We start from the raw sequence: 15,672 nt of genomic DNA, 5'->3' as shown, positions 1-15,672 counted from the left end.
AGCTGCTACAGGAAGGGAGTATCCACACCTGGGCCACAGCGTGGATCAAACACAAAGAGCACAGGGTGTTGGCAGCAAGGCAGTCAGTGACCCTGGCCAGAGCTCTTTGGTGAGGTAGTAGATGTGAAGCCAGCTTGCCATGGGTTGAGGTGGGAAGGGGACATGAAGAAGTGGGGGTCCTCAAGCACCTGTTTTGCTGAAGGAGAAAAGGTTTCCTCCTATGGGGCCGGTTTTGAGAATGAGACTTACCTTAAACCCCAGATGGGCTCAGCAGCCAGTCCCTTTTAGAACAAGAGGACCTACTTGGGCTAATCCTCTAATTCCAGGGACACAAACTTCTCTGTTGCTTCTAGGAAAGTAAAAGCCCCAGTCACTGAAAGAACTATAAGAAGGTGCTCACTTGAGGACTCTGGTTCTGCTGATAACGTTTGTTCTGGGAGAAGTGGGCATTCCATGAGCCTGGGAAGTTCTGTCCCATAGGAAATATGGTTGCAGGTTGGCGCTATAATGAGGAAAGCCTCATTTGAGTCAGGGAGCCTCAAAAAGCTCCCCTGAAGCTAAGCTCCCCTCCTGAAGCTTCTAGAACAGAGGTCAGAACTGGCTTGAGAACCATCATCCTGCCAGACCAGGCAGGGAAGGCTGGAGGAGATTAAAGTGTTCCCAAGCCTCATACTCTCCACAGCCTGGCTTCTCCAACCCCTTCAAGCTCTCCAGCTTCATTTGCCAGTTTCACTTGGGGGAGAAGAGAGGCAAGTGGAGACAGTTGGAGGCCCAGGTGGAAGGCTGGACAGAGGGCTGCTGTGGGGCTGGGGTATGGTTGGCATAGGCCAGCTGGGAGTTTACTCTTAAGACTTCTTGTTTCTGGGGGAAGATATCTGTCCTGGGCGTGCATCTCTAGGGGGCCTCATACAACTCACATTCCCCCTGAAAGAGCCCACATAGGCTGGCACTGTGACCTTCCCTCCTGACACCCATTGTGAGAAGGGGGAAGAACTGGCTGAACAGGGCAGTATCCAGCCACACCTAAGGGCCTGGTCACTCAAATGTCTGAAACTTGGGTTGTGCCAGATCCAACTGTCTTTCTTCTCCCAATCCAACTCCTGCCCCTCCTTGTCTCTGGAGGGCCTAGCCCTGCTGTCTACCTTCTGTGGGGACTCTTGGCCCCAGCAGAGAGCCAGAATGCCACCCTCCCATCCCTGGGCATTGGACTTAGCCCATGCCTCCTTGCCTGGCCACCATGACCCAGTCCTTTGAGGCCGGGTGTTTCCCCTTTGCAGGAAATGGAAGATGTGACCACACTCCAGGAATATAAAGTGCCATTCAGACGCAAGATAAAGAGATTCAGCCCATTTATTCAGGCATGCAGCTTATCAGATCTGGCCTAGTAAAAGGCTCAGGGTTTCCACTCAATGACTTTGACGGCAATCTGTGCTGCCCGCCGCACGGCTTCACTGGTGTCATCCTCCAGGACACGGAAGACGGGCACATGAGATTGCAGAAACTTGCGGCCCTCGGGGGCCTCAGCCAGCATGGTGAGGGCCTTGGTGGCATTCAACCGTGCCTTGCTCAAGGATGAGCCAAGCAGGCTCAGGAGCGGGTGGATGGCTTCTGTGTCCAGGGCGGCATACTTTCCTGTGGGCCACCAACACCACGCATTCCTCAGGGGGCCTCCTGTTCTACCTCCTCTCACCCCAGCCCAATCCTGGCATCTGGCCTCAGGGGAGGTGCCATTCCTCACTCCCTCAAAGGCCTAGCATCTTCCTTTGCCTCCCACCTTGCCCTCTTCATCTCCTGCCCCTCCAGCCCCTCAACTGGCTTCTCCCCAACCACCCTGATGCCTCTCCGGCAATCCAGTTTTCACAAGGAAACACAAAAAGTAAAACCCAATTGTTAATTTATGTGGCAAATGCTTCTTGAACACCTACTCTGTGTCAGGCACAAAAACTCACATAGTTCTCTCCCTCTTGGTGCTTACAGTCTAGCGGAGGGCACAGACATTAATGTGTAAAGAAGACATTGCTCCTTAACCTTCACCACCTCCCCGCTGTCCTGGCCTGCTAAAAGGCCAGATGGTTGCCCCCTGCCTCCCATCCTTCCTGCTGTGCTTAATGTACTCTTCTCTTTTTTTTTTTTTTTAATTTTTTAATGTTTATTTATTTTTGAGAGAGAGAGACAGAGAGAGAGAGACAGAGCACGAGCAGGGGAGGAGCGGAGAGAGAGGGAGACACAGAATCTGAAACAGGCTCCAGGCTCTGAGCTGGCAGCACAGAGCCCGACGCGGGGTTCAAACTCACAAACCATGAGATCGTGACCTGAGCCGAAGCCGGATGCTCAACCAACTGAGCCACCCAGGCACCCCGATGTACTCTTCTCTTAATGCTGGGACCTGTCCAGCTACCCTCCGCTGTGCTGACTCCCACTGTCCCTTGGATCAACACCCATGCCCCTCCCAGAGGAGGCTCAGCCCCTGCCCTGTGCCACCACATGCCATGCTTCTCTTCTATATCATCAACCCTCTGCCACTCCCACCAATGTTCACCAGAGGCTGAGATGTCCAGGTCCCCACCACCAAGCACAGGGCCTGGCACATGGCAGGGGCTTGGGGACCCTTGGCTGGAGTGCCAGCTTTGTGAAAAGTGGCCTCACATCCCTAGGTTATAGCTGTTACCTGGGCCCACCATGAGCCCTCCGGCCCTCCAAGAACTCCCACAGGAAGCCCAAATGAGACACAGCACTGAGGACGCCCAAGAAATAAATGTGCTGGGGGGAGCCTCTGCCCTGGTAGTCAGCATCCTCACTGCATAATCGAAAGGAGGCTATGGCTCCAAGAAGGCCCCAACCTCTCCTCCTCTGGTATGTCTCAAATTCCACCATTAGGGTCTAGTGGGGAATGGCTGAGAGGCCAATTCTGGGGGGCTTTACAGCATGCTGATTGAGAGTTAGACCCAGTCAAGTCCTCTGTGGAATACCAAGAAAGCACAGGGCATAGGGCTGGTACAGGCAATTGTGAGCATGGGGAAGGACAGACATCTTTCAGAGGTCAAGTGGGATTACCCACCCTGGCCTCCAGGTGGGGAAACCAGCCCAGTAGCTCCTGTTAGCCCAGGGTTGGATAACTTAACATGGAAGCCTGACTGGCTGGGGTTCCCCAGGTGGGAGAGGTAATCTCATACTCTTATTTGCTGCCTACCCCACCCATTGAAAAAAGTAATTTTGGTAAAAAAAACAAACAAACACCATGAAGGGGTGCCTGGGTGGCTCAGTCAGTTAAGCGTCGACTTCGGCTCAAGTCATGATCTCACAGTTTGTGAGTTCGAGCCCCGCATTGGGTTCTGTACTCTTCTCTGACAGAACCTGGAGCCTGCTTCAGATTCTGTGTCTCCCTCTCTCTCTGCCCCTGCCCCACTCACTCTCTGTTTCTGTCTCTCTCTCTCTCTCAAAAATAAATAAAGATTTAAAAAAATTTTTTAAAAACCCCATGAAAGCAAGGCTCCAGTTGTTTGCCTAGGGCTCAGGATAACCAAATCAAGGACGGCAAACAACATAATTAATCCCAGAATCCAGGCTTACAAGCGTCCTGGGTTGGAGGTGGGAATTCCAGTCCCAGGGAACAGCCTGGCAGGAGGGGACAGAGGTCCTAATGGGAGTGACCAGGAGGGACCACAGGTAGGTGGCCCACTGTGGCCAGGAGGAAGAAGGAGGGTGGAGCCTCGGGCCCAAACTTGAAAGGACTTCAACAACAGGCCAGGAAAGTATTTTGGTGGGGCAGGGAGGGGACAGTAGGATGCTGAGCACAAAACGAGAGTTCTGGAAAGCCTGCAGGGACAGCCAGCATGCTGGAGGCTGCAGTGACCCCCCCACTGCCCAGTAAGCTCCACCACCTACACAGGGGATGCACCTGGCCAGCAAGCTGCCTCACCTTGAGTTGTCACCGTGGCATACATGAGGGCCCCGGCGGCATTGGCCTGCACCTCCTCCACCCTGTCCTTCAGCAGGTGCACCAGGATGGGGATGACATCATGCTGCCACACCTGGTTCTTGCCCTCCAGAGGGATGCTAGACCAGAGAGGGAACAACTATGTGGCTTCGCTTTTGCAAGAGGAGGTGAGCAGGGCCCAGGACCACCCCAGGGGACACCAGAAAGACTTGTGTTGGGACTATCCCTGGTGGTCCAGGCTTAGCCAATGGGTACCAAGGCACCAGGGAGCACAGATTTGGGTCTCACCCCCCACACTCAGACAACCTGGGAGCATGGCCTGTGGCCACTGAAGGCAAAACCCCAGAGGAGCCAGGGTGGGGTGGGTGATGGAGACTTGTCCTAAGGTATCACATGGAAAAAAAAACCAGACATGTCCCCCCCAGCTCCAAAATGGGGAGCAGCAGGACCCAGGGGTGCAAACCACAGTGACACTCATTTTGACTCCATGTAAGAGCCAGAGCTACCAGGGATGGGCTCAGCCACACAAATAGCAGCAAGCTGCCAGGGAGACACCAGTAGAGAGCCACCCTCAGGAGAGAAGATGCTGTAAGTCACTTCTAATCCTGGCACTGTACAAAGCTGTGAAAATGTACATGATGGACTCCCCATGAGCTCCCCTTGGGAGCTTGATCAAAGATGCAGAGTCCTGAGGCCCACCTGCAGGGGTCCCATGTGTTTGTTCATTCCCACAGCCAGGGCTGCCCAAGCACCTTGCAGGCCCTGGGGCCAGATGCTGAGGCCAGAGCAGGGTTGCTCCAGCTCAGCACCACTGATGTTGGGGCTGGATGGTTCTTGTGTCCCTTGCATTGTGGGATGCTCAACAGCATCCTTGGCTTCTACCCCCTCGATGCCAGGAGTGCCCCTTCTCCCCAACATTGGAACAACTAAAAATGTCTCCAGACAGTGCTGCCTGTCTCCTAGGGGACCAAAGCTCCCCCTGTTTTGAACCCCTAGTCCCAAGCGGCAAACAGAGCAAAGCCCTGTCCTCAGGAACTCCCCTTGGGGGTGACACACAAAACAGGAGGGAATAGTGCAAAGCACATGCAGGCTGGTGGAGGCTGCCAGTTTCCAGAGCAGGTATGGTCCTTAGAGGCTTCCCTGGAAGGGGACCTCTGAGCAAAGAGCAGATGGTGATGGGCCTGGGGTGGGGCCCCAGAATCTCCATGTTCATAAGCTCCCAGGGGTCTGGATCAAGGGCCACACTTGTAGAAACGATGGCCTGGGTTTCTAGAGAGAATCCCAGATGGAGGGAAAGCCAGGCCTCAGGGAGGCAAGAGGTGTCAGGATGAAGGCAGGTGGCCATATCTAAGGCATAGACTTGGGGGGGGACGAGGGACCATCCATCCTTGGGGAACATCTCTGTCCAGGCTCACATGCTGCCTCCCTACCGCCCTTCCTCCCAGCTCTGAGGCTTTGTGCTCCCTCAGGCTCCAGGCCAGGATTTAGACTATGATTCTGTGTAACCCTGGGTCCCCTGTGCCTTCATTTCCTTACCTATAAACGGAGATACTCACCTTCCTTGGAGGAATGTCTAAATGTGCAGTCTGTAGGTAATGCCGGGCACATAGGGAACACTCAGTGACCCCTGTCACCACCAGTTCTCCTGTGCTTGCCCTACTCACAGGGAGGGGGTAAACAACCATCTCATGCTCCCCAGGACTGGGGGCTTCCTGGGATGCAGGACTGTGAGTGCTAAACCTAGGACACCCTCAGGCCAACAGGGCTGTGGCCACCCCAGGGGAGAGGGTCCTTCTCCCCCAGGGCACAAGCAGGCCAGGGGAAGCAGGCCCTGAGGTGGGCTCCCTGGACCTCCAGGGCAGGCTGGCTTGCTGCAGGGCTGGGGGCAGCTCAGTTGCCTTTTCTGAGCCTCAGCAGAAGCCCCAGGGCCGGCCACTCCCACCCTCCCTGCTCCATCCACTCGGGCCAGGCTCACCTGACCGCAATGAGTGTGCGGGCAGCTTTGCTGCGAATGTCATCATTGGTGCTAAGGAGCTTCTGCTTCAGGAAGGGCACCACGTGGCTACCCAGCGCCTCGGTGGCATCCTCCATCAGGCAGGCCGCTAGTGTGTCCAAGAGGAGCCCCTGGATCTCTTCCTCCTCCCTCTGCAGCTTCCACACGAGTGAGGGGATCAGGCCACTGTTGACAATGCCCTGGGCTCCTGCAGAACAGGAAAGGGCACTGAATGTGGGCCAGCCCCCCTTACCCGTTCTGGGCAGCAAGCAGGAGCCAGGAAAGTTCTGCAGAGCTGGTGGGGCAGGGGAGGTTTGCAAATGCCTCTGGCTCCTGGGCCCCTGAGCAGCTAGCAGGAGGCTATGGATGACAAGCCAGAGTGGGAACCACACAGCCCTGGAGAACCCCCAAAGGTGCCAGCCTTGTTGTCACCTGTAACTGGGGGGACATCAGTTACAGGCGTTCAACAGGTGTTCAGTAGCCTGAGAAGCAGCAGCCATCCTGTGTGAGCACAACGGCCATCCCTGCATGGCCAGGCATAGAAGCTTCCCTCCCTTCCCCACCCTGCACCAGAAGGAAGGAGGGGGGACCACCCAAACCCCTCCTTCCCAGTTGAAACCTCTCTAAGCTGCTAGAAACCCCAGACCAGTCTGGCCAGCCCTTGGGGAAAGGGAAAAGAGCTTGCAATCAAGTCTGAGGTAGAAGCTAACAGGCTGGCATCTTATATACAAAAAGAGCTGTGCCTCCAACCCAAGATGACAGGAAGTCCATGGACTCTGGCCAAGGATGTCTAAAAAAGCCCCCTCAGAAAGGGGAACTCCACATGGCAGCATGGCTGGGGCGCTGGGGCTGGAAGAAGTGGTGTGGTGAGCCTCCCCAAGGATGGACTCCACTTCCCTCCTTCCAGCTAGCTCCTCCTCCCTCCGGCAGATGTCTGGAGGGGAACCTGGAACCAGCCCGGGCGGCACCCCCAAGGGGCCTAACTCCCATGTGCCCAGAATTGCTCCCATAGCAGCCATTACTGGGAAGTGAGCAGGGCACTGACGGAAGGGCAGCCCACACTCTTCCCAGCCCACCTCCCAGCCCTCTTCCTGGCCTCCCCAGTGGCCCACACCACCCACCAAGAAGCCATATATAGCCCCCATGGAGGTGGCCACCAGCAACACCTCTCTCTTCCGCCTCCCCGGCTAAACCCTCTAATTTGCTCTAGAGAGACAAATAAACAGGTTAATTAGCCGAAAGGTCTCTAAGTGCCAATTAGCACCAGGGATTTCCTCTTTGAAGACATCACCCCAGCCTTCCTCCCTCACTTCCTGAGGATGTCAAATGGCAGGTGCCCCCAGGGTGAGGGGGCGGAGAGGCACAGATGCGTGTCCAGTGGCTCCCAGTTCCCCGGCCAGGTTCTCACTGGGGTGTCATGGTGGAAGAAGTAGGTCTGCCCTATTTGTTCTCAGGGCATTCATGACACAGGAAAAGCAGTTTCCCATTGCTTTAAGAGGACTAGGCTTTTTGGGGTGCCTGGGTGGCTCAGTTGGTTAACTTTCCAACTCTTGATTTCAGCTCAGGTCATGATCTCACAGTTCGTGAGATGGAGCCCCGCGTCGGGCTCTGTGCTGACAGTACGGAGTCTGCTTGAGATTCTCTCTCGACCCCTCCCCCACTTGCATGTATGCTCTCTCTCAAAATAAATACACTTTTTTTTTTAAAGAGTACTAGGCTTTTTAAGATTTAATACACACGGATTTCCAAAAGTGCCTAGCTTGGACTCCTAAATATGTCCAGCTGTGTGACTTTAGACAAGTTACTTAACTTCTCTGAGCCTGGTTTCCTCATTATTGAAACCAGCCTAGCTGGCAAGGAGTTGTGCAATGCCAATGGGTAGTGGGTGGGAACATGCTCTCTGTAAGGGACTATCATCATAAGCCCAAAACATCTGGGCCTAGCATAATAAGGGACTCCACCATCACTGAGATCCACTAGAGGAGTGTGATACAAAAACAAAAGCTGCACAGTCCCTGCCCTGCAGGAACACAGCCTCTGTCTCTCCCCTTCAGCCTCACCCTCCCCATCAGGGCACTGCCAGACCACACACCTGGCCTGCTCCAGGTCCATTTCCCACCTGCCATTTCCCAGGCACCTGCCCACAGGCTCTCTACCTGCTCCAGCCCTGGGTCCAACTCAGACACAACGCGACCTAGACAGCCCCTTCCTAGCTCACCATGGGGAGGTAACATTCGATATTTCAAGGATTTGGCTGGCTGGAAAGATTTTGCATAGAGGAAGAAAGTTCCTAGCTGGGGGACACCCAAGCAAAGGGCTGGGGATGAGGAATTTGTGCATCGTCCCAATTTCGGGCCTGACTGGGGCCTCACTTGCACCTAGGCTTTCCAGGGACCCTCTCCTCCCAAAGGTGTTGTTGGGCACAGGCGGGGGCCGGGGGGGAGGGGGAAGGGCAGAGGAAGACAGTCCAAGTCCAACTGTTGGAGGTGATCACCTCCACTGCTCCCTCCCTTGGTGAGGAAACCAAGGCCCAGAGTGGCAACTCAAGTGCCCAAGATCACACAGCAGACAGGGGCAAAGCCAGGGCCCCAGGCATTTGTTTTGGGCTTCTGCTCCTAGAAATGCTGAGCACTGGGACCCCAGTTCATTCTGAGACAGAGGGAGAAGATTAAAAATAAAACGCGTGCCGGGTGTGTCTCTCTCTGCTCGTTCACTTTGCTTTTCAGCTAAAAGGAGAGTTGCAGGCCTGGCTATTTATAACTAACCCAGATCTGCAACGGCTTGTTCAAGTTGGGGCTGGGGGGTTGCACAGACCCCAAGGAAATAAACTGGAGAAACCCACTCAGCCCCGCCACAGCCTGAGAGTCAGCCAGAGGAGCTTGGGAGAGCAGGTCAAGCCGGGAGAAGAGTCAGACAGGAGGGTGCTGTTGCCTGCATCCAGAGACAAGCAAGATGCCACCACCCCCATCTTCGGGTAGTGGGGAGACCAATGGCACAATCTGCCCGGGACCAGTCATGACGAGACAGGTTCATACTCGCATAGATGAGGAGTTCCAGCGTCCTAGGCACTCTGGGCATGCAGGAAGGTAGGCCCAGGGGAGCTGGGCCTCATGGGGCAGAAGGGCAAAGGCACGAGGCATGGGTGTATTTGGGGAGGGCCCCCGGTCTGGCATGGCTGGTGTGCCAGGACGGATTCAGTGACTGATGAGCCAGAAAGCTCCACCAGTTGCTCTGGAACTGAAGGGACATGATGCCCAGGCACGGAATGCTCTGTGACTGAGTTTTGGTCATTTTCTGGAGATAGGTTGATACCACTTGGAGAGGCCACTCCTCAGCCATCTGTCCCTGCAGGATTGGTGAAGTCCAAGGCTTAATCACTAGGGCCCCCTTCCTCTTTTCACCACAGAGCCCCAAGCTGTTAACTCTTGGTCCTGTTTTCCTGGCTAGGAAGGACTGAGGATGGGGTACCAGCCCCAGCCCCCAGGGCATCTGCACCTCAGGGGGACCCACCTGTCCAGTGTTAGCCTCATGTGGCCCCCATGCCTTGAACTGCTGGCACACTGACCCCCAACTGTGCCCACCTTTGTTCATGAGGACACATCCCTGTCCTTAGCTTACTGGGCCTCTCAATAGCATATGATGTGGCTGACCCCATCTTACCTCTCAAGACACTCTTCCTGAGGCTCCAGGACCCTCTACTTGCTGGTTTCCCGGCTACCTCTCCCACTGGTCCTTCATGTGCTTAGCAAGCACCACCCTTCCTCCAGCACCTCTTCTCATGGGGGCCTCTTCCTTGGCCCCCACCCTCCCCACTCTGCCCCCCCTGCCAGGGCCAGCTCTTTGTCATGGCTGCAGCCAGCACATGGCCCTCTCCTGACACACTCTGTCGCTCAGTGATCCTGCAGCCCTATGCTGAACTCAGCTTCATGCAGAATCTCTGCTTTCTTATTTTCTCTGGGATGAATAGTTGACATTTTTGTTATTTGATTCTGCATATTAAGACAACCGACACCATCTCAGGTGCCAGGGTGGCTCAGTCAGTTAAGCGTCTCTTGGTTTCGGTTCAGATCATGATCTCAGGGTCATAGGATTGAGCCTCACATCAGGCTCCACGCTGGGTGTGGAGCCTGCTTGAGATTTTTCTCTCTCTCCCTCTACTGCTTGTTCTCTCTCTCTCTCTCTCTCTCTCTCTCTCTCTCTCTCTCTCTCAAAAAAAAAATGGGGGCACCTGGGTGGCTCAGTAGGTTGAGCATCTGGCTCTTGGCTTCAGCTCAGGTCATGATGTCGCGGTTTGTGGGTTCAAGCCCCACACCTGGCCCTGCACTGACAGTGAGGAGCCTGATTGGGATTCTTTCTCTCCCTCTCTCTCAGCCCTTCCCCTGCTCATGCTCTCTCTTTCTCTCTCAAAATAAATAAATACACTTAAAACAATTTAAAAAAAAAATAAAGACATTAAAAGCTAGAGGCACCTGGGTGGCACAATTGAGGGTCCGACTCTTAATTTCAGTTCAGTCATGATCCCAGGGTCATGGGATCGAGCCCTGCATTGGGCTTTATGCTGAGCATGGAGCCTACTTAAGATTCCCCCCCTCTCTCTGCCCCTCTCCCCAACTCATGCTCTTTCTAAAATAAAATAAATGAATAAACAAAAATTAAAAATTAAAATAAAATAAAAAGCTAATCTTAAAACTCTCCGGTTGTTCTTAGGTCAACATCCCCAATCTTGCATAAGGGCCACTGGCCCGGTTCGACTGTCCCCAGCTCCACTCCAGCTTTGTATTCTGGCACCCACACCTGCTTGCTGGCTCCAGCCATGCTGGTCTCCCATGGGTTCCTCCAATCATCATAGCTCCTTCACATCCAGCACATCCCCCACCTTGGAACATGCTTCTCTCCTGTCCCAGGTCACAGGCCACCTCCATTCTGCTGTCCCAGTGCCCAGTTCTCCCCCTGCATGTGTGCCCAGGGTTCTGGGGAGGGCTCTCCTCCGTGAGGCAAGAGGAATGGTGGATTACTGCCCCACAGACAGGAAGGTCCACAGGCAGGGTCGGGCCTGTCTAAATCCTAGAACTGTGTCTGTGCAGAGGAGGTCATCAACAAATAATTGCTGTATGAAGGATTACAATCATTAGTGGCCCCTAGGGTCAGGTGAGGGAGGTAGCAGCCAGCTCCACTGGGCTGCTTCATGGGCTAGCTCCGATCTCATGTCCGGACTGCTGTAGAGGGTCATCTACACTAACATCTAGTTTGCCTCTGCAAACAGCTCAATTCTGACCCCAGTCCTACAACAGAAACTGCCCTCACCCATCTCTAAACATGTGCCTACATGCACTTCCCCTCAGAATCACTAAGGACAGTCTATTAGTGTCCCCTTTGATAGAAAAGGAAACTGAGGCTCATCCAGGTGAAATAACTCACCCAAGGGTGTACAGGCAACAGAGCTGGGTCTGTGCTTCACCCTCACCTCCTCTCACCTCTGATCCACATCAGGGCAGGGCCTGTGCCAATCGTCTTCCTGGTATCACATCCATTGGCCTCTGAGTGGTCCTGTGGGCAGGGGCCCAGCCTGATCCAGGCTGGGGGTTTGAGGGCATGCACCCAGAGGAGCCCCACAATTGTGGCCACCTTTAGTTCTCACTGACCACCTCCAGCCAGCGCTGTGCCAGGTCTAGGTTCACCTCGGGATGCCCATCACCAACATCTGTCCTGTCCCTGAGAGTCTGGGCAAATTCATCACAGGTGGGCATGTCATGTCACAGGATATGTAGTCCAACAGTCTCCATCTCAAAAAGCAGAGGAAACATTCCCAGAAAGGTTATGGGATAATGTTGCAATGCTACAGCATCCAGCCTGCAGAATGGGACCCCCGCCCCTGCCTTCAAACCACAAACCTGGACTGGGATGACCACCCAATCCGCCCTTGCCAATGATCAATTCCAGTGCTCCTGCCAGGTGTTGGGTGATCCTTGCAATGTGACCATGAGGGTGTAAATTGATAAGGAAGGTGTTCCTAGGACAATCTGCATTTCACCAGGGATGCTCTAGAATACACTAAGCTTCAAGTTACAATGATGGAAAAGACAAGGAGTGGCATTAATATCTTGGTTCTCTGGCCCAAGTCTTTTAAGCACAGGAGTGAGGGACTCCTGGCGTTGAGGCCCACAGATGGGCCTCCCCGGAAATTGAAAGAATTTGGCAGACTGGCTCAGGTACATTTTGCTGCCGGTTGGATGCCTTCTACCTTCCACAAGCTTCTAAAAGGCGGCGGGGGTCCTGGCCTTAACTGAGCTGGCTGGCTCCCTCCTGCCTCTCTGATCTAAGGGACACATCCTGGACCCTTCCTCCTCTCCTCCTTTTCCAGGCAACCTTCTATGGCCAGGATTGCCAGGGACCCTTTAAAAAGCCCCTTCACGCTGGGGTAGCAAGCAGCAAAGATGACTAATGTCCCTCCCATCGCTGCACTAACCTCATTGGTGTAAACCTTTAGGGTTTGAATAGCCTCATAGCCTTGCACACGTTCCAGCGGTTGGTCGCGACAATTCAGGGAAGCAGGTGCCACTAGCCCCACTTTGCAAAACAGACTCAGAGAGGTCAGTTGGTTGCCCAAGGTGGCGGAGTTTAGTGCCAAGCTAGGTTCGAATACAAACTGGGGGAGGCGAGCGGGGGCCCGGGCCTTCCGCCACTCTTAAGCTCTGTCTCTGGCTCTTTGAGAAGCAGTCCTGCTAGCTCGGAGCCGTGCCTTCGCGCAACCAGGTCCCGGGGACGCCTGTGCGGGCAGCGCCAGCTCGTGCGGGACTGCGGCGCGCGCAGAGCCGTGGCTCCACCCCTGCCCGTTGCCATTGGGCCTCATATGCATCGGTCAGCCGCTCTTGCCCAATGGGAAGAGAGCCGGCGCTCGTGGCGGGGCGGTGGCGCCCAGCGCGTGGTCACCGGCGGGCGCGCGGCACCCCCGCCCGCGGTTGGCCTGGCAACGCGCTGCGCTCGCGGCTCCGCCCCCTGCCGGCGGCAGCGCTGCGCGGGGCGGGCGGACCCGCGGGCGGGCGGCGGGCGGCGCGGGAGAGCGGGCGGAGGGAGCCTACCCGGCCGGAGGGTGTGCGCCGCCCGCGGTCCGGTCACGTCCCCGCGCGGGTGCCGCCGCCCGCGTAGTGCGGAACGAGGGCGCCGCGGCCCGCGCTCGCCGCCCCGCCCCGCCCCACCCGGAGCAGCTCGGCCGATGCACCGTGCGGCGGCCCGGAGGTGAGTGAGCGGACCCGCGGCCGGGGCACACGCTGAACCTCGGGGGGCCGGGGACGCGACTGGGGCGTCCACCCCACCCCCACCCGGGGCCCCACCCGGGCCTTTGTGCTAGGGATCCGCCTGGGCGGGGGGCGCCGGGGAGCAGCGAAAGGGATGCCCGGCCGGGGTGGGGGGGACCAGGGTGGGGATGCCTGCGAGGTGGACAGGGGGAGACCACGGGCCGGGCAGGTGCTGGGAAGGGGCGCCACTGGGCCGAGGAGCCGGCAGGAGGGGGTGGCCGCGGGCCCGGGAGGTGGGCAAGGGCTGCCAGGGATGCCGCGTCGCCCCCCCCCCCCCTCAAAAAAAAAAGCCGCCCGCGCGGAGCCGGGGACAGGAGACCTGCCGGAGAGGCGCTGAGGCGGGGTCTCCCTCCCAGGGAAGCGGGGAGGAGGCGACCCCGGGCCGCAGGAGCGCCGACCTGTGGCCTTGGCTGAAACGAAGGAGAGGGCCCCGGAGGCCTGGGCCCGGGGCCGAGTGGCTCGCAGTTTTCCGTCACCGGTCTTGCAGAGAGCAGGTTCTTTTGGAAGCATTTAGAGCAAGAGATGAGTATCGACCTGCTGCGATTGTGATATGTTCCTGGCTCAATATTTTTTTTCCCTTAAAAGGTGGTGGGGGTGTTGGGGTGTTTGGGGGGGAGGGGTGTGAGGGCCTCGGGGCTGGGGCTCCGTATCCTGCGGGAGATCCACCGGGGCTCTGCCTGCAGGGCGGTGCTGAGCCTGCCTTGGTGATGATGGCAGGACTCCGCCTAGGCCGAGAATTGAGGATCTCTGTTACAAGAGAGAAGAAGGCAGTTCGGAGACCAGGGTTCCCTAGAGTCCCTGTCTCAGGATGGAGGGACCCGCCTGGTAGGCGAGGTCTGCCTGTTTTGGTGAGGCATCCCAGCCCCCGATGGACTCCCTTCTGCCCAAGTGATTTCCCTGCTCTGGGGAGTGAGTCCTGCTGCCTTGGGCTCTGTCTAGAGGCGGCTCCTTGGCCAAATTCGATTAAACAAATATTTACTGAGCATTTGCTCCCCCAGAGCCTGGCGGTGAGGTAGGAGTGGACTAGGCCTGCCCTCCTGAGACCGACGCACCACCCCACAGGGGAGAAATGTCTCCCAACCCTGAGTGTGGGTGCCAGGGCCTCTGGAGGGACCTTAGAGATGAGGTCTGGGCTGGGGTCAGATGGGCCTGTGGGCAAAGTGACATTTGAACTGGAGCTTGAAGGACATGAGCACATATGGGGTGGGCATTGTGGGCAGAGGGAAGAAAGTGGAACAAACCACAGAGAGGGCACTCAGGCAGTTGGGTCTGGAAGGAGCACAGGATGTGCTTGGGAAGACATAGGTGGTGTGGCGGGAAAGGTGGATGAGAGGTGCACAGGAGCTAAAGGAGCTGGGGAAATGGAACATCCCACTGCTTGTTAGTTGTGGCTATTCCAGGTAGGCCACAGTTTCTTTATCTGTAAAAGGGAGTAGCTCTGTGACCTAGGAGCTGGGGTGGGCTTGGGGAAGAGCTTGAAAGACTCTGGGGTCTCCTTGCAGCCTAGACTGCCCTTCCAGGCACCTTGTCTCATGGGCAAGGCCAGGGTACTGGGTCACCAACAGCCTGGCCCCCTTCCTAGCCAGGATGGAGAATGATATTTAGTTGGAGACTCTGCCCCTTTGGGGCGTGGATGTTTGTGAACTGTAACAGGGAGGCTTGGGAGTCTCCATTTAGGGGCTGATTGAATGGGAAGACCTGGCCATGTTCAGATGAAGTGGTGTGCCTTCAACGTTCCTCGTGCTCCAGGGACAAGACACTGGCATTTGGTTTAAAACTCTTGTGTGTCCCTCTAACAGACGTTGATTTTCTGAGACAGGAGGCAAATAAGACATAGTCCCTCCTCCTTGGAAGGCCAGTGTCACTTTCTGCCCTAGATCTGCTCACTTGCTCATACCCGGGGATGCTTTCGCTCTCCCTCTGAAGGGGCTGTTTGTTACTCATGTATGTGGCATTCCCCCCCCAAACTCCTAACACACACTCACTTTCAGCTTTTGGCTGAAGCCCATGTTGCTGCAGTGAGAGCAGGGCCTGCCTGCCCTCATAGGGATGCAAATTATGCCAAGAGGGATAGAACCAGTTCACTTTTGTGCCTGTTGCCAGGCCACATTCTGACTCTGGCAGGAGTCTATGGGATGCTAGATTTGGAATATGGAATGGATTCTTCTCTCTGTGCCCAACCTCTCAGCTCTTTTGTTTTGTGGAGTCTCAGGAATTCCTTGGTCCAGATCTCAGAAGCTTCTAGGATGATTTCAGGAACTTCTGGGTAATCAGGTGGACTTGGCAAGAGCCCCTGTAAGAGGCCCCTGCCTAGAGCCCCTGTAAGAGGCCAGTGGGATGGACGACTGAATGGTGGGAGGGCTGGCCTGAGACTCGGGGTGTGGCCTGAACAGCGTGTTTTTCTGTGTGTTTTTCTCATGCGTACATACATGTGATGGCAGTGTGTG

General features: G+C 56.0%; 2 protein-coding genes across 2 annotated transcripts in view; one reads left to right on the top strand and one right to left on the bottom strand.

Moving 5' to 3' along the window:
• Positions 1-1,368: 1,368 nt before the first annotated feature.
• RSPH14 (radial spoke head 14 homolog) overlaps positions 1,369-15,672 on the bottom strand; it is a 79,907-nt gene continuing 65,603 nt past the window's right edge. The window contains exons 5-7 of the mRNA XM_047828836.1: positions 5,913-6,138; positions 3,920-4,056; positions 1,369-1,632 (exon numbers count right to left, since the gene is read on the bottom strand). Coding sequence (XP_047684792.1) covers positions 1,394-1,632; positions 3,920-4,056; positions 5,913-6,138 — 602 coding nt within the window. The 3' untranslated portion in view covers positions 1,369-1,393. The remainder of the gene's footprint in view (positions 1,633-3,919; positions 4,057-5,912; positions 6,139-15,672) is intronic.
• GNAZ (G protein subunit alpha z) overlaps positions 13,006-15,672 on the top strand; it is a 53,436-nt gene continuing 50,769 nt past the window's right edge. Inside the window, exon 1 of the mRNA XM_047828834.1 lies at positions 13,006-13,166. The gene's annotated coding sequence lies outside the window, so the exon portion shown is untranslated. The remainder of the gene's footprint in view (positions 13,167-15,672) is intronic.

This window comes from Prionailurus viverrinus, chromosome D3, assembly GCF_022837055.1.
Source record: "Prionailurus viverrinus isolate Anna chromosome D3, UM_Priviv_1.0, whole genome shotgun sequence".
Lineage (NCBI taxonomy): Eukaryota > Metazoa > Chordata > Mammalia > Carnivora > Felidae > Prionailurus > Prionailurus viverrinus.
Note: the sequence above shows the minus strand (reverse complement) of the source record. Positions and strands in the feature narration are given on the sequence as shown.